The sequence below is a fragment of the Cnephaeus nilssonii genome, assembly GCF_951640355.1.
Source record: "Cnephaeus nilssonii genome assembly, chromosome: 3".
NCBI classification, from domain to species: domain Eukaryota; kingdom Metazoa; phylum Chordata; class Mammalia; order Chiroptera; family Vespertilionidae; genus Cnephaeus; species Cnephaeus nilssonii.
The window spans coordinates 1,259,199-1,276,670 of NC_137074.1; the positions used below are offsets into that span (position 1 = coordinate 1,259,199).

The following is a 17,472-nucleotide window of genomic DNA, read 5'->3' on the forward strand; positions in this document are numbered from 1 at the left end:
CACCGTGAACAGCTGCAGCCACAACAGCTGCCCCGCGGGCCCCTTATCCGAGCGAATGGATTAGAGGAAACGGGGAGACACGGGACGGGGACGCTGGCTGATGCTGGTCCTGTGGAGCAAACCCCGACCTCACCACGTGTCTGTGCACGCTCCTGTCTGTATCTCTGACGCAGGATTAAAAATAAAGCCATACACTATGGTCCCCCCTCCCTCCCTCCCTCCCTCCTCCCTCAGCCCTCCCCCTCCTTCCTTTCCTCCCTCTCTCAGCCCTCCTCCCTTGCTACATTTTCCAATGGGACATACTTTATTTTTTAAAAAAATTATGTTTTATTGATTTTTTACGGAGAGGAAGGGAGAGGGATAGAGAGAAACATCGATGAGAGAGAAACATCGATCAGCTGCCTCCTGCACACCCCCTACTGGAGACGTGCCCGCAACCAAGGTAAATGCCCTTGACCGGAATCGAACCTGGAACCTTTCAGTCCGCAGGCCGACGCTCTATCCACTGAGCCACACCAGCCAGGGCATCCAATGGGACATACTTTAATTCCATTTGCTTGGAGTTTTCACTTCCAGGTGACAAAACGCCGATTGTGACAATGGACTTGGTCTGATGATGATCTTGACCTTAAGATGCCAGGAGCAGCCTGGTGGGAGCGGGGACGGGGACGGGGAGGCTTAGCTGACAACGGGAAGCGCGGCTGGTCCCGGAGGCCGCAGATGGCACTCCGCGGGCAGACCCCTCGGAGCCCGGCCCGAAGCCCTGTCCTCCGCCCGGAGTTATAACCGCGGCTGACGGGGAAGCTGCGTCCCGGGCTTCTTTCACAGGAATGGGGTGCTCCTTGGCCGGGGTGACGGCCGGTCGGTGGAGCACAGGGCCCAGGTGGGAGGAGACACGGACAGGGAGGACAGGGGCGCGTGGGGACAGGGCCTCAGCAGCTCCCACAGTCCTCTGCCTCGAGGCTGGCAGCCCCAATTTCCAGGCGGAAAGCTGGGGTGCGGGCAGGTGGGGCGGCCTCCGTGCTGGGCTCAGTGCCCAGCGCGGCCATCAGGTCACCACACACTTGGTGGCTTAAGGCACACGATCCACCCTCTGACAGCCTGGATCAGCCGTCTGAGGTGAGCGTGTGGGGCTGACAGTGGGGCGCTGCCTTCCCGCCCCTTCCCCCCTGCCAGGCCACCTCATTCCTGGGCCCTGGTCCAGCATCACGCCCCCCATTCTGTTGTCACATGACCTGTGGTCACATCCCTCTTCCTGCTTCCTGGGAAGACACTGAGGCTCACCTGAGCCCATCGGTAACCCGGGGAATCCCATCGCCGCCCCAGTGCCGTCCTGTCGGCGTTTAAAGTCACGCGCGCAGCCGGGGCTCGGATGTGGGTATGTGGGGGCTGTTATTCAGCCGCCACGTGGGACAAACCGGTCACCTTGTGGGCAGACACACCACACCCTTCAGATGAACAGCGCCTCCCTCTGGATGATCTTGGAAAAACTCACATTTTCATACTGACACCAGCATAGGAATATGAAAGCAAGTGTAGGGGGTGCGTGACTTTTACAAAGTAAATTGCTACCACAGACCATTTCAAACATTTGCAAAAGCAGCAAGAAGAGCAGAGTGAACGCCGTGCAACCCCCACCCGCTTCTGGCTCTCGGGCCTCAACCTCCACCCCGGCTTCCCAGGCCTCCAGCCCGCAGGCTCCGCAGCCTCCTCAACCGCAGGAGACCATGCCTAGAACATTCCTCTGTGCGTGTGCATGTGTGCGTGTGGGTGCCTGGGCGTGCACACACGAGTGTATGCATGTGTATACATGTACATGGCTGTGTGTGTGTGTGGACGCACAGGTGGTCTGTGAGTGTGTGCATGGCTGTCTGTGTGTGTGTACGCTCGGTGGTCTGTGCATTTGTGTGCGTGTGTGTGCATGGCTGTGTGTGTGTGTACGCTCGGTGGTCTGTGCGTGTGTGTGCGCGCGTGGGGCTGAGCTCTGGCTGCGGGCGGTGATGGCCGCTGGGGCGGGACACTGCCCGAGGGCTCTCCAGTGCGGGAGGCCCGTTGCCTCACAGCCAGCTCCGGGTTCCGTGTGCGGATGCGGGGAGCGCGTTTGTCCCGGGATGCAGGATGGAACGATTTCTGTGGAAACACCCACGAGGTTGGACCCTCATGGAGCTGCAGACCACGGCGTGCGGGTGTGGCCCCGTGGACCGGGGGCTGCAGGCTCCCCCGCGAGGCCAGGTGCCCGGCTGCCGTCCGCACCGTCCGTGCGGCGCCCTCCGCGGTGACCCGCGTGGAGCACGGGAAGTGGGTGCTGGCGGGAAAGGCCCCAGTGCTGTGTGAGCTCGGCTCTCGGAGGCTGAGCCAGGGCCCCTCCGCCTGTCACCCTGCTCCTCTCAGCCCTGGGGACGCCCCCTGACCGTGCGCCTCCGAGGGCGGCGGCCCTGCGGCCCCCAGCCTGCTCCCCCCGCCCTCAGCAGCTGGTGACCTGCGGGCTGTGTCCCAGAGCTCGACCCCCGTGTGGGGCCGCGGCCCAGACCGCACCTCGTCCATCGTCGGAGCCCAGGGTCTCAGGGGCCCAGATAAACGGGGGGCACGGGGTGGGGGCGCGCTCTGGCTAATGAACGGTGGCGTGGACGTGAGCGGGTCACAGTTCAGGCCCACATCGCCGTCTCCGCCTCGGATGACGAATCTGAGCCGGTGGCGGTGGTTGCTCAATGGCCCGGCGCCGCCTCGTGTGGCCAAGGGCAGCGCCAGGCCCCGCTGGGTAACCTGTTCACACACTTACGGCCGAACAGGGACGCCGCCCAGCGCTCGGCCCCTCGTCTTCCCCGGCCGGGGTCTGCGTCCTGCCCCCTCCGGCCCCGGGGCCGCGGCCCTCCGCCCGGCTGTTTGCCTTGGAGCCGTGCCAGGAACGGGCCGCGGAGCCCAGTGCGTCCGGCAGGCGCCCCCCCCCCCCCTTTCTCCAGCCAATGGCTCCGGCCGGGGCGGCCTTGGGCCCGAGACCCACAGACACACTTGGACGCTCCCCCGAGGCCGTTGGCCAATCTGCGCCGCGGCCTGCGCAGCGCCGGACACCCAGCGGCACGGCCCGGCCATGGCCAACAGCAGCAACGCCTCGGCGCCCTCCTACGGCTACGAGTACTACCTGGACTACCTGGACCTCCTGCCCGTGGACGAGAAGCAGCTGGGAGCCCACAAGTGTGAGTCCTGCCCGCGGGGGGGGGGGGGCGGGGGGCCGGGCCCCGCGGCTCTCTGTCCACCCACCGGACACCTCAGGGGGGGCCGGGACCGCCCGCGCTGGGAGGGAGCAGGGAGCGGGGACAGGGTCCGTCATCGTCCTTAGAAAGTTCCGGACTCGCCTGAGAAACGCCGACGCGCTGGGGCACCCGTGTGGTAACAGATTTCTAGATAGAGGGCCGTGGGCCCGGGGTTCCGGTGACGAGGTGAATGCCCTCACATCGCAGGCTGCGGGGTTCCCGTGTCTGTGTGCAGACTCGGGGAGAGCTAGCTTGCTGTCCCCTGAGAGGTCTGACTCGACGGTTCTATGAAACGCCCTCGAGGTCAGCTTCCTGCCGCAGGACGGGCGCCCGGAGCGGGTTAACGCCTTGGCTCAGCTCCCGCCCAGCCTCCATCTCTTGGGTAACTCGGGGCTTTGTCAGCAAATCCCTGGAGATCCTTCCAGCTTCTCAGGCAAGAGAACTAGTTAGCCGAGGAAATGCATGAGCAAGAAAAACAAAACAAAGGCCCGGCCCCGGGGACCCAGCCCCGCCCTCCCCGAGGTCCCGGGGTCCGCGGGGGTTTCATGAACGAGTCACACACGGCTGTCCAAGGCAGACGCATCGCCAAGGACGGGAGACTCACATGAGGAGGGAGGTGGGCTCCTGCCCACCAGCTCAAGACGGAAATCGTTCCATGCCCTTATTTAAAAAAAAAAAAAGTTATTCATTTTAGAGAGGAAGGGAGAGGGGGAGAGAGAGAGAAACATCAATGATGAGAGAGAATCATGGACCGGCTGCCTCCTGCTGGGGATCCAGCCCACAACCCGGGCCTGTGCCCTGACCAGGAATCGAACCGGGACCTCCTGGTTCACAGGTCGACGCCCAACCCCTGAGCCACACCGTCGGGCCCAGGTATGTCCTTTAAGGGTGGAGTTGCTTTGGGGAAACAGTGAAGAATCATGAGGAGCCATCGGGTGAATGAGATTAGGCCGATCACACAACCCGGGTGTCAAAAATAGACAACCATCTCACCCGCTCCTAACAGCACAGCTGGTGCTGCCCGAAGGTAATCCCAAAGGAGAGCGGGCAGGTGTTCCCAGTGTTTGGTCAGGACATGCGTGTTAGGGACATGGACACGCTTCTGTGGTCGAGAGGAGGGCTGTTCCGAAGGTCAGTTTCATTTGGATTTGTGAGTTTGAGGACTTTTACTTAAAAAGTCAGGTTTTTTACTGATTCCACACAGAAAACTGGTCGCGATGAACGGAGCACCCGGTGAAACAGAAGGTGCTGTCTCCCAGGTGGTCGTCTGCGGGCGGGTGCGGGGCTGGCCCCACGAAACCCTCAGGAACCAGCCTCCCCGGTTCCTCCTCTGCTCTCGCGGGCCGTGGCCTCGGCCCCACGCTCCACACCAGGCTCCGCGTCACAGCCGTGGTCTCGCCCCCATGCCCCACGCCAGGCTCCGCGTCACAGCCGTGCCCTCGCCCCCACGCCCAACGCCAGGCTCCGCGTCACAGCCGTGCCCTCGCCCCCATGCCCAACGCCAGGCTCCGCGTCACAGCCGTGCCCTCGCCCCCACGCCCCACGCCAGGCTCCGCGTCACAGCCGTGGCCTCGGCCCCACGCCCCACGCCCCACTCCAGGCTCCGCGCACAGCCGTGCCCTCGCCCCCACGCCAGGCTCCGCGTCACAGCCGTGCCCTCGGCCCCACGCCCACGCCAGGCTCCGCGTCACCGCCGTGCTCTGGGCAGAAAAGGTGGCAGGAGAGTAAGAAGGGACCTAGGGAGCAGAAACCCGCAGTCCCTGCAGGAAGATTGCAAGAAGCTGTCCAGGAAAATCCCACTCACACCTCATTGGCCAACACCTTGTCACATGCCACACCTAGCTGCAAGAGAGGCTGGGAACTGTAGTCTTTCTCCCAGACAGCCTTGTGCCCAGCCATCAGCAGGGGTTCTGTTACTAGGGAAATGCAAGGGGGGAGGGCAGTAGGACTGACAACCAGCAATCTATGCTGCTGTTCCTCACATCTTCCTTTTTTTTTTTTTTAAAAAAATATTTTATTGATTTTTTACAGAGAGGAAGGGAGAGGGACAGAGAGCTAGAAACATCAATGAGAGAGAAACATCAATCAGCTGCCTCCTGCACACCCCCCACAGGGGACGTGCCCGCAACCAAGGCACATGCCCTTGACCGGAATCGAACCCGGGACCCTTCAGTCCGCAGGCCGACGCTCCATCCACTGAGCCAAACCAGTTCTGGCACATCTTCCTTTTTTTGTTGTTAACCCTCACATGAGGATATTTCTTCCATTGCTTTTCAGAGAGGAAGGGAAGGAGGGAGCAGGGGGTGGGGGGAGAAACATTGATGTGAGAGGCACATCGACTGGTTGCCTCCTGCACCACCCCAACCGGGGTGGGGAGCAAACATGCAACCCAGGTATTGAACCCTCGACCCTTGGCTGTGCGGGCTGACGCTCCAACCACTGAGCCTCACCGGCCAAGGCACAGCTTATATTCTCGCGAGCTAGAAGGATGCAGCGATATCACTTGCCACAAACCCTCTTCACAGAACAATGCCTTCTGTTTACAGACCGCTGCACGGCCAGGGAATGAGGAACTGTGCCATGTGCATTGCACACACGTATGATCTTATTTCATCTGTGTGGCAGTCTGTATAACACACGGATTTAGAGCTGTGAAAACCCCAGATTGTCTGAGATCAGGTAGCTAGAAAACGGCAGTCAGAATTAGAACTCAGAACCGGAGCCTCGGGCCGTGACCCCGCGCTATTCCCCGAGAAGGGGAACATCCTGGAGCTAATCTGCCAGGACCTGGGACTCGAATGGGAGTGCATTTGGGGGCTTAGCCGTTTTCCCTCAACAAAACTCAGGTGCCTCCTGTGGACAGCAAGTGTTTTTTTTTTTTTTTTTTTTTTAAATATATTTTATTGATTTTTTACAGAGAGGAAGAGAGAGAGGGATAGAGAGTTAGAAACATCGATGAGAGAGAAACATCGATCAGCTGCCTCTTGCACACCCCCTACTGGGGATGTGCCTGCAACCAAGGTACATGCCCTTGACCGGAATCGAACCCGGGACCCTTCAGTCCGCAGGCCGACGCTCTATCCACTGAGCCAAACCGGTTTCGGCCAGCAAGTGTTTTAATGGAATGGATTTGCTGCCTCCAAGTTCGGATGAGAAAGCCCCCAACAAGCCATGCCGCCCGCCACCCAGAGCCTTCTCTTGCCAACCACTGTGGCCGCCTCACTCCCCGTCCAGCCAGTGTCGCCCCAGAAAGGAAGGGAGGAAGGGGGGGTGGGGGGGTGTGGAGGAGAGGGGAGGGAGGGAGTGAGGGGTGGGGCGTGGAGAGAGGGGACGTTGGGGCGGGGCTGGGCCTTCCATTGTCCAGCCAGGTCTCCCTGTGAAAACAAGCCCTTGTGCTGAACTCCCAGCGGGGTGAGGGCTTTGCCCGGGACAGGATGTCCTCCCGGAGCGGGGGGGGGGGGGGGGGCCTCCCGAGGGGGATCGAACCCTCTTTCCTGGGCTGCCTTTCGCAGCGGAACACGATGAGAGGACGTCACAGGAACAGCTCCTGCGCCTGAGGGTCCGGCAGCTTCAATGTCACGTGTCCGCAGGGCTGGGCTGTGGAAGGTGTTGTCCCACGTCCTGCTGGTGGGTGGGTGGGTGAGGACACTGACCCAGGGCAGGGGCAGAAGACTGAGAGCCCGTGGGGGAGGGGGAGGGGATGCTGGGGAGCGGGAGGGAGAGTTCCCAACTGCCAAGGTTTGAAGCTGCTTCCTTAGCGGTGCTGACAGAACGGACCTAGGTGCTCAAGAATATGTTTTTATTGATTTCAGCGAGGAAGGGAGAGCGAGAGAGAGAACCATCAATGAAGAGAGAGAACCATGGATTGGCTGCCTCCTGCACGCCCCCTACTAGGGACTGAGGCCACAACCCGGGCCTGTGCCCTGACCGGGAATGGAACCGTGAGCTCCTGGTTCCTGGGTCGATGCTCAGCCCCGGAGCCCCGCCGGCCGGGCCCTCCCCTGTGGCCATTTAACCAAAGACGCCCAGCAGCCCCGCCACCGCCACCTCGCAGCGGCTCCCGTCCACTGGCTGAGGTCCCCGAGCTGGTGAACGGCACCCGACCTGCCGGTTCTCCCAGGCGGGTCCAGGGCGTCTCCTGGGTGTCCCCGCCGTAGCCGCGGCCACAAACAGCCGGTGGCACTGCACACGGGCCTTTTCCTCCTGCTGGTGCCCCGCTGCCTGCCCAGCCGACAGGGAGGGCCCCTCTCTCGTCTCTCTCTCCGGTCCCTCCGGAGCAGGTGGCCAGGGAGGCCTCGGCGACATTCCCGCGGGGAAGGAGCGCTCTGCCCGGCAGGTGCTCGGCGCGGTCTCCCGGGCTCAGTGCTCCTGCCGGAGCTCACCAGGCCCCGCCGGCCTCTCGGGAGGGGAGGCGCCTGTCACAGGAGCTGGCGGGCCCTTTCTTCTCCCTCCCAAGGAGCAAGGGAGCAGGGAAACCGGCTTCTTCTTTTTGAAAAATGTGTTTTTATTGATTTTAGTGAGAGGGGAGAGGAGAGGGAGAGAGAAATATCGACCGGCTGCCTCCTGCCCGCCCCACACTGGGGGTGGAGCCCACAACCCGGGCCTGTGTCCTGACCGGGAATCGGACCCTGACCTCCTGGTTCACAGGTCGATGCTCAACCACCGAGCCACCTTGGCCGGTGGGAAACCCACCTTCCGAGCAGCAGCAGCAGCTAAAAGAGTGCATCCATCCGCTTCCCCTCGACAGACAGCCCTTCACCACCCAGTGGCCAGGGCTCTGGGCGAAGCCACTTCCCGCCCGTCACGGCCCACAGCCCAGAGGCCAGCAGAGAATGGACGTCCACCCTCGCCGTTCCCCAGCCCCCGCCTCCCCCACCCCCTGCCGGGCACTGTCCGTGGGTCACACCTGCTCCTGTCTCTCCTGCAGACTCGGTGGTGATCGCCTTCTGGGCGAGCCTGGCCGCCTTCGTGGTGCTCCTCTTCCTCGTCCTGCTCTCCATGTCCCGCCCGGCTCCCGCAGCCAGGTGTGTGCGGCCGGGTGGGTGTGTGCGGGCCGGGTGGGTGTGCGGGCCGGGTGTGTGTGTGTGTGGGCTGGGTGTGTGCGGGCCAGGTGTGTGTGTGTATGGGCTGGGTGTGTTCGGGCCGGGTGGGTGTGTGCGGGCCGGGTGGGTGTGTGCGGGCCGGCTGGGTGTGTGCGGGCCGGGTGGGTGTGTGCGGGCCGGCTGGGTGTGTGCGGGCCGGGTGGGTGCAGGCGGCGGCGAGGGGTCTCAGGGCCGGGTGGTGAAGAGCTGCACGTCACGAGCGGCACTGCCACAGGAGGAACGAGGCCCTGACGGCCGCCCCGTGGGTGAGCCGAGGACCTGAGGCTCAGGGATGCTACTGGTGGGGAGTTTCCAGAAGAGGCAGCTCTAGGGGCAGAAAGACTGGCTGTTGCTAACGGTCCCATCTTTGGGGATAAAAATATTCTGAAACAGACTATTTTCAGAGGCCGAGAGCTGGTGCCCGGCTGGCGTGGCTCAGTGGATGAGCATTGACCTATGAACCAGGAGGTCAGGGTTCGATTCCCGGTCAGGGCACAGGCCCCGGTTGTGGACTCCATCCCCAGTGGGGGTGTGCAGGGGGCAGCCGGTCAATGGTTCTCTCTCATCATTGATGTTTCTCTCCCTCTCTCCCTCTCCCTTCCTCTCTGAAATCAATAAAAAAAATTTAAAAATAAGAAAATAGAGTGTGGTGATGGCTGCAAAATTGGATGAATATGCTGTAGCTCATGGGTTTACGTTGTAAATGTATCTCACTTGAGCTGTTAACCCGACGGAGCAGGGCAGGGACTGTCCTCGCAGCCCTGACGCCCGCCCCCGTCTCTGTCCACAGGAGCCACGCCCCGCTCCGCCCTGCGTGCCCCTGGAGCCTCCACGTCAGTCTCCCCTTCTGCATCCGGAGGCACCCGCTGCTCCCCAGCGCCCCCCAGGGGGCCCCGCCCAGCTCAGCCAGGGAGCCAGGCAGCGGGGCATCCGGGCTCTCCGCCTCGCCCCCCACCACCCCCCAGGCCCACCCTGCTCTCCTGTGGGAACGGGCCCTGGATGGGGACCCCCACGGCATCAGCTGATGTCGGCCACACCCCAGCCGGCCTCCCACTGGAGACGGTTCTGCACCAGCGAGCGACGGCCACTCCGAGGGACTCAAACCGGACCCGTGCCTCCCGAAAGCAGGAGCGCAGCCCGCCAAGGACGACCACAAGGAGCGCCGACGTGGGCATGTGACCCGCACTGGCCCGCCGCACCAGCCGCCTGGCGGGAGCACCCCACATGGCAGTGCGTTAGCGCCCAGCTGCTTACTCACTCCTGTGCTCACTCGGGAAGCGTAGAACAGAACACACAGAAATAGATTAAAATAGCCACTCACTGGTCTTTACTGCCACTTCCTAGCCTCCACTATCACTGCGGCAACGCTGCGTCGACCTCGAGTTCCCGGATGATCTGTAGCTCCTTCCCGTTCCCAGGGCGGGGGCCTCCCCAGACTGGGGCCGTGGGGCGGAGGGAAGGCGAGGGGCCGCTGAGCTCCAGGGATGCAGACGGGGGCGAGGAAGGAGGTGTCCTTCCCACTGGGCCCTGCGTGCAGGATGGACGGCGGGGGGAGGACACGCTGCGGGGTTGGGGGCGGGAGCGGAGCCTGCTTTGCGGTGAGGGGACTGTGCCGACCAGCACGCTCCTGTCTGGGTTAAACCTTGTTATGGAGAGAAGCAGGAGGCTCAGGGACCCCGGGCGTGGGAACAAGAGCAGCAGCCAAGCCTCTCAGGGGGTGTCACACGGGCAAACGGCAGGCAGGGGACGAGGCCGAGAGCCGGGAGCCCTGGCGTGGGGGGTGCGGGGTGCGCAGAGCTGAGGGACAGGCTAAACTCCTACACGGGAAGCTGCCTTGTCCACATTCCACGTGAGTCACCAATCAATGAGGGTCTTAGAAGTCAGACCCTGACCTCAAACCTGCAGGTCTCTGTGGACTAAAAACAGCTTTTAACATCTATTAAGCAAAACACAGAAACTTAACAAAAATAGACATTTATTACCAGTTAAAATACAGGCTGCCTTCCCTGAGCAGAGGTCAAGGCGACTGCACCCATAAGGGTCTGAGCAGCCCCCGTGCGTTTAATGAACGTTAAGCTGCGGCAGGAGCTTACCCGTGTCCGGTCCCTACAGACAACCCGGCCATCTCCGTTCGTGCCCTTTTATTGTATGTGACACGTTTGTGGACGTGTAGCTTTACCTTTACACAGGAACCCTCGCGTGCTCAGTGCCACTCGCTGCGAGGAATTTCCTCTAAGAGCGAGGAACGAGAAAAGGGCCGCCCACAGATGGCTGTGCGGCCCCGAAGGAGCCCACGGCACCATCACGCTGACCGCCCCTCGCAGTCCCTCCAGTCTGTTCACCGGTCCAATAAATAAAGCGAGCTTTTCCTCCAGGAGCCCGTCACTGCACACAGCCCCGCCCGCCCCAGGGACTCCTGGAGCCTGCGAGGGCGTCACGCGTCCGGGGCCAGGGCGGCGATGTCCTCGCAGAGCCCGACGATGGGCTCCTGGGCAGCGCCGGGCGCGTCCTCCGCGGCCTCGCGGACCATCTGGACGTGGGCGAGGAGGGTGTCTGGCCGCTGGGCCCCCAGCCAGACGTCCTGGATGCACAGGGACAGCAGGAAGGCGGCGGAGGCTGGGGAGGACACGGCCGTCAGGACGCGGATCCACGCGGCAGAGAGCCCGTCACCCACCCTCGCGGCCACGGCCTCCCGAGAGCCCGATGGACCAGGCCCCCGCCTGCGGCCACCGAGTGGGCAGTTATAAAGCAAACCCATCCTGCCTTTGCTTAACCGCTGGTTCATCGTCCTGCTCCCTGAGGAACCCGTCCGTCTGTCTGTCTGTATTCGGTGATGCAGGAAACGCTGCTACAGGCCAGTCTCCTCTTGGTCTCCCCGCCCCCCGCCCCCGCCACCGCCCAGACAAGCAGAGCTCAGTCCCCAACTGCAGCCGGACGAGGACCGTCACCGCTCCCAGGTGAGCCCACCTGCTCCCCCCTCCCTGCTCCCCGCGTCCTGGGAAGGGGCCCAGCCTCCAGGCAGAGGGACCACGTGCAGGTGCCACAGCCCCGCGTGCCCTCCTCCCGGCTTCAACGCCTCCATTCCTCACTCGCACGTGCAAACCTCTCCTAGGCAGCTGCCAAACGCCAAACATGGCAACTGTGTGTGTCTGTACTTGTGTGCATGCATGTACATGCGTGTGCGCACACATGCACTCGTGTGCCCACACACATGCACCTGGCCACGATGTGGAATGTAATTCTGTTTGGGAAATGGCGGACACTTAGGAAAGTCCCTGGCCTGCAGGGAGGGACGGTCCTGGGGGAATGGAGGTCTGGGCGAGCACCCCGCTGTGATGAGCGTCCCTAAAGGCTTTCCCGCAGGCAAAGGCCCGGCCCCCCACGGTCAGGCCCACGGCTCCCCACCCGCCACGGCACCCCCGAATCACCTCGCGTGGCTTCCTCCTTGTCGTCCAGGGAAGCCAGGTGGAGGGTCTCCACAGCGGGGGGGTGGGGGGTCCCCGAGGGGCTCAGGGCCGCCGCCAGCGGCAGCATCAGCGCGTTGAGCTCGGGCCCCGCCAGCCCCTCTGCGCAGAGCCGGCTGTACAGCCGGAACAGGCCGCTCCTCGCCGCGCCGTCCCCGAGGAGCTGGGCCTCGACCCCCGGCTGCCGCTCCACGTGGGCCCGCAGCCAGCGCAGGAGGCCCGCAGCCTCAGCCCCGCCGAGCGGGCACTCGGTCGCCGTGCGCAGCACCCAGCTGACCACCAGGGCGGCGACGGTGCACCCGGGGCTGTGGGGGGTGGCCGGGTCCGAGGGCCCCTGAGTGGGCGCCGGGCCGGGGAACGCAGGCCCCCAGTGGGTCAGTATGGACCGCAGGAGGCCCCTGCACGTCTCCAAGCTGGACGGCTGCAGCTCAGGGCTGGCCGCCTCCTCCGCCTCCCCAGGCCGCCTCCTCCGGCCCCGAGGGCCTCGGGCGCGGGCGGGCGCCGTGGGCTTGCTCCCGTCCTTGAGCGCTTCTGTCAGAGAGAGAGGACGGTGAGACTGGCCCTGCAGACCGGGCTGGTGCCGTGGAGGGGCGGGCAGAGGCCACGCGGCCCAGGCACAGCAGGCGCCTGGCCCTGGACTGGGGTAGGCGCTGCTGCTGTGGTAGGGCTCCCTGGTGGGGCACAAAACCCTGTGTCCCCTCTCGGTGACCATGAGGACCCGGGTCTCTACGCCTCACCCGCTAAGGGAAAGCTGCTCAGAGGGGGGGACGGGGCTGCTCGGGGTGGGGGTGGGGGTGGGGGACGAGACGGCACGGCCGCACGCACTCAGCAGGTCCCGGTCACGGAGCTTCTCGGCGGCGGCCCGCAGCGCCCCCTGCAGCTCGCCGTCCCGCGCGATGAGGCTCCACTTGTGCAGCAGAAGCAGCGCGTCCGCGGTGGACAGCACCGTCTCGTTCACGGTGAGGCGGCCCGCGTCCCGGAAGGCCCGCAGCACGGAGGCCCGGCACCGCAGCACCGCGTCCAGGTCCCCGAAGAAGCTGGTCAGCTGCGCGGAGGCCAGGGAGGGCCTGTGGGGAGGACACGCTGAGCACCGCTGCCTCGTCCGCGGCCCGGACGGTGGCCGGTCCCCGCCCCCGAGCGAGGTGCGCACGGGCCGCCCACCAGCCGCGCCCTTTACAGCCGACACCGGACCGCACGGGGGGCGGGTGGGGGCGGGAGGTGAGCGCTGGGGGCGGGTGGGGGCAGGAAGGGCCGGAACGTCTGCGGAAACCACGGCTGACGGACAGCTGGGCAGAGAGCCCGCGGGTCAGGGGTCCCCGGGCACGCTCACTGCCCTGGAGACCGGTGCGCCCTGCGGCCCCGGGCAGAGGCGTGCGACCTGCACTGCCTCACGGGCGCAGACATAAGCCGAAGGCCTGCTCGTGACCAGCGAGTCTCGGTGCTGAGGCCACAGTCGGCTTGCGGCTGACCTTCTGGGCCCACCCAGCACCTGTCCCCGCTCAGGGCGCGTGCGCAGAGCGATGTCCGCCCAGGACCCGAGGACGGAGCTCTCCCGGCCCGGGGCGGGGGGCGGGGGGCGGGGGGGAGGTGGTGGTGAAATGCTGCCGCTCCCAAGGAGGTGCCTGACGAGGAGCCTGGGCAGCGGCGGCGGAGGCAGGTCGGTAAGACCTGCACGTTCTTAGGTCAAGGTCACAGAACACCGCGGCTGGACTCGGATGTCGGGGACGGCTCCTGCCCAGGGACCTGGACAGCAGGGTTAGTTCACAGGCCCCCGAGGAGCCCGCGGGCTGACGTGGGAGAGGGACAGCGAGGACAGGGGTTTCCTGGCGTCACCCGCACGGCGGAGGCTGCCCGGAGCCCGCCTGCGGAGCGGTGACCGCGGCGGTGAGGGGCGGCCGTACCTCAGGTGCTTCGCCAGCGCAAGCAGGACGTACAGGAACTCGCTGACCAGGTGCAGGGCCGGCAGCTTCGGGGACTCCTGGGTTCCGGGCTGGCCTGGCGGTGGGCTGCCCGCCTCCGCCCCCCGGCCCCCCAGGTTGGTCGCCCACAGAGTGTGCAGCAGGTCGATGATGCTGGACAGCAGCGGCGTCTCCAGGAACCTGGACGAACACACCCGCTGTCACCCCCCTCCCGGCACCGGGCGGGCTCAGCAGGGGTCCCAGCCCCGCACGGGCACGGGGTCCAAGGAGGAGCGGTGCCGGCCACCCCCGACGTCACACAGCGCGGCCGCCTCCTCACCCACGACCACCCGCCCAGCAGAGAGCAGCCCCCGGCCGCTGCCGGCTTCACGAGAACTCCTTTCCCAGCAGCCAGCAGCCCCCGGCGCCCGAGACGCACCCAGAGGCAGGCGCCCTCTCAGAGTGAAGATGCTCCCGAGGACCACAGGGCGGCCGCCGGCGAGTCTATTCGAGCAAGGTGCGCCGGACCTTCCTCGCAGGAAGTGCTGCCTGAGACGGGGCCGGCCTCCAGTCCAGGAGACGCTAAGAATCCCATCAGCTCGGACTGACAGAGCCCCTCCCCCCATTCCCGTGGAAGCCCTAGCCCCACGTGGGGCTGGGAGGCGGGTGGGCTCAGATGAGTCGTGGGGTGGGGCCCGGCTGACAGGAGGAGACTGCAGAGCCCTCGCGCCCTCTCCCACGTGAGGTGCAGAGGGCGCCGTCTGCACGCCCAGGACAGAGCCTCCCAGAGCCGCCCGCGCCGCTCACCTGCCCTCCAGCGCGTGCAGGACCCACGTCAGGAGGCTGCAGTCCCGCAGGAGCGCGTGGGCGGCCCGGGCGTCGCGGGCGGCCTTCTGCAGGATCTCCAGGACCCAGCCCTGAAACCGGACAGAGCCAGCCGGCGCTGAGGGCCGCCCCCGTGGACCCGGGCTCCGGGCGCGGCCTGAGACCGCCTCACCGGCGGGTGACGTGCTTCTAACTCCCAGCAGCTGAGTGTCGACCTGCACCCCGCCCCCCACCACGCAGCCACACCCACTGTGGACCCTCCTCGAGAGCCAGGGTGAGGCCATGCCCACCTGGGTGAGGATTTACAGGGCTTCCTTCCAGGAAAAACCAGAGGAAGAGCCGAGACCTTCCAGGGTCCATGGACTGGGGGGAGGGGCGGGCGGGCGCACGGGGGGAGGGGCGGGCGCATGGGCCTGGGGGCAGGTGCACGGGCGGGCGGGCGCCCACCTGGGCCTCGGGGCCGCACAGCGGGCTGCTGAAGAAGGAGAGCACCACGTGGAAGATGCCGCGCCGGGCGTACAGGTCGTAGCAGTGCTTGTCGCGCATGCCCTCCCGCAGGAGCCCGAACAGCCACTCCCGCTCGGCGCTGTGCTGTGGCGGAGACCGAGCTGGTCAGAGCCGCGGCGGCACCTCTGCTTTGCGTGGGGCAGGCGGCACCCGGCACCCCGGCAGCGGCCTCCGCTCCTGACTGGACCCCTCCCATCACCTTCGCCTCGGAGGACGGGGCAGGTCCCGGCCAGCGCTGAGCGGCACTGGCTCAGGCAGGGGCCCCATGAACGTGCGTGACCTTTACCCCGAGACCCGGGAAGGCACAGTGACGGGAGCGCCACGAGGCGCAGACAGGCTGCCCAGAGATGAGCCACGGACGCCGCCCACTCCCACACGCAGGCCCGCGTGACCGCGCCGCCCCGACCCACGAAGACGGCACGCGGCTGTGCGCGGCGCGGTGAGAGCTGGGCGCGGCGGGAGGCGGCTCACCTGGAAGTCCGCGCTGTAGAAGAACTGGAAGAAGCCGGGCACCTTGCTCATGTTCAGGTCCTCGTGCGACAGCAGGAACTGGTTGATCCTCAGGTACATGTGCTCCTCTGGGACAGGGCAGAGGCGCTCACAGCGGGCACGCGAGCACCCGCCTGCTGCAGCGGCACGCAGCGTGGGCAGACACGGACCCCGCCTGCTGCAGCGGCACGCAGCGTGGGCAGACACGGACCCCGCCTGCTGCAGCGGCACGCAGCGTGGGCAGACACGGACCCCGCCTGCTGCAGCGGCACGCAGCGTGGGCAGACACGGACCCCCTGTGGGCGCTGCCCTCGCACCCAGGCGACTGGCTCTCCCTCGAGCAGAGTGCGGCAGACGCTGGGTCTACACCGCACACAGCTTCTCGGGGCTCAGAAAGCCCTGCAGGGGCCTCCCCCCCCCCCCCCGCCCGCCCTCAGTTCCCGCAGGAACGCCACCAGCCTGGGCGGAGCGGCCGGGCCCATCGGTGCGGGCAGCACCCGCCGGCTCCCAGTGAGGGGGCCACTGTCCAGAGGCAGCGGGTGATGCGGGCAGACGCCTCCTCCCCTGCCACTTCCCACCCTCGGGGCAGACTCGCCCGCAGCGACCCGGGACCCCGGGAGGTCTGATGTGGGCACCCTGCCCCGGCCTCTCCCTCAGCCTTCCCGGGTCAGGTCCCACGGGGGCCCTAACGCGCCTCCTCGCAGCCCCCAGCTCCTCCTGTCGCCCCGAGGCCCCCGGGTGCTCTAGCCCGTCCTCCCTCCCTCGTGGCGGACCCCGCCTGCTCAGCCTCTGCATTCCGGGCCCACCGCACCCCACCCACACCCGCACCCGCACCCGCACCCTCCCCCACACCCCTGTACCTCCACCCGCACCCTCCCCCACACCCCTGTACCTCCACCCGCACCCTCCCCCACACCCCCGTACCTCCACCCGCACCCTCCCCCACACCCCCGTACCTCCACCCGCACCCTCCCCCACACCCCCGTACCTCCACCCGCACCCTCCCCCACACCCCCGTACCTCCACCCGCACCCTCCCCCACACCCCTGTACCTCCACCCACACCCCCACCCGCACCCTCCCCTGCACCCCCACCCGCCAGTGGCACCTGGTTTCAGAATCTGCAGGGCGGCTTTGGCCACGAAGAGCGCCAAGGTGAAGGTGAGCCTCATGTTCTGCGTGCGGACCCCGTTCCGGACGACGTCCAGCAGGTAAAGGACCTGAGAGCAGGAGAGCATCTTCGGGCCTGTGACCGGCCTCGCCCCACTCAGCCTCGCACAGCCCAGAGGGGTGGGCGCCTGCTCCCCACGCCCCAGGGTCGCATGCGGCCGAGGGCAGAGAGCCCTGCCTCCAGGCCGGACGATCCAACCTGCTCCCGGGCACTGTGGCCGGACAGCAGCCGCCTTAAGCTCTGAGCTTAGACCAAAGAAAGAGCCGGAGGAAATGGAACCGCGTTGCCCACCCGACACGAGAGGCGACCCCGCTCCACTGCCCCCGCGTGCCCCGCAGGAGGGACGAGGTCTCCCGGCAACTCAGCCTGCAGACCCGGCGGAGCGCAGCCTGGGCCCCTCACCTGGGGCTGCTCTCGGAACCGGGCGCCCTCCACGTGCGAGTAGTAGGCCGCCAGCACGGAGTAGGCGGCGGCTCGCATCTGGGGGTCGTAGCTGCTGAGGGCCGCGGCGGTCAGGCCCAGAGCGTTGGAATCCACAAACTTCCGACAATCCACCACGAGTTCTGTGGGAGGTGAAGTGTGGCGTTAATCACACCGGCAGGCACACGGTCCCACGGGCTGTGCCACGGCGAACTAGAGTTTCTTTGCATTTCACCAACATCAGGTACGTGTGCCATAAACTGATTAGTCGTATAAACCCTAAAGCAACACAGACACACACGCACACGCACACACACGCACGCACACGCTGTAGCTAAAAGCCAAAGAAAACACAATCGTATCAACA

The 17,472-nt window shown here is 65.7% G+C and overlaps 2 protein-coding genes across 2 annotated transcripts in view; one reads left to right on the forward strand and one right to left on the reverse strand.

Moving 5' to 3' along the window:
* Positions 1–2,956: 2,956 nt before the first annotated feature.
* MRAP (melanocortin 2 receptor accessory protein) lies at positions 2,957–9,640 on the forward strand. The gene is made up of 3 exons (XM_079767336.1): positions 2,957–3,194; positions 8,179–8,275; positions 9,123–9,640. The coding sequence occupies exons 1-3, from the start codon at positions 3,089–3,091 to the stop codon at positions 9,355–9,357; spliced, it is 438 nt and encodes a 145-aa protein (XP_079623462.1). The 5' UTR covers positions 2,957–3,088; the 3' UTR covers positions 9,358–9,640.
* A 681-nt stretch (positions 9,641–10,321) lies between these two features.
* Positions 10,322–17,472, reverse strand: part of URB1 (URB1 ribosome biogenesis homolog) — a 42,627-nt gene continuing 35,476 nt past the window's right edge. The window contains exons 31-39 of the mRNA XM_079766491.1: positions 17,088–17,248; positions 16,623–16,734; positions 15,498–15,604; positions 14,967–15,110; positions 14,502–14,611; positions 13,698–13,895; positions 12,622–12,863; positions 11,761–12,327; positions 10,322–10,948 (exon numbers count right to left, since the gene is read on the reverse strand). Coding sequence (XP_079622617.1) covers positions 10,767–10,948; positions 11,761–12,327; positions 12,622–12,863; positions 13,698–13,895; positions 14,502–14,611; positions 14,967–15,110; positions 15,498–15,604; positions 16,623–16,734; positions 17,088–17,248 — 1,823 coding nt within the window. The 3' untranslated portion in view covers positions 10,322–10,766. The remainder of the gene's footprint in view (positions 10,949–11,760; positions 12,328–12,621; positions 12,864–13,697; positions 13,896–14,501; positions 14,612–14,966; positions 15,111–15,497; positions 15,605–16,622; positions 16,735–17,087; positions 17,249–17,472) is intronic.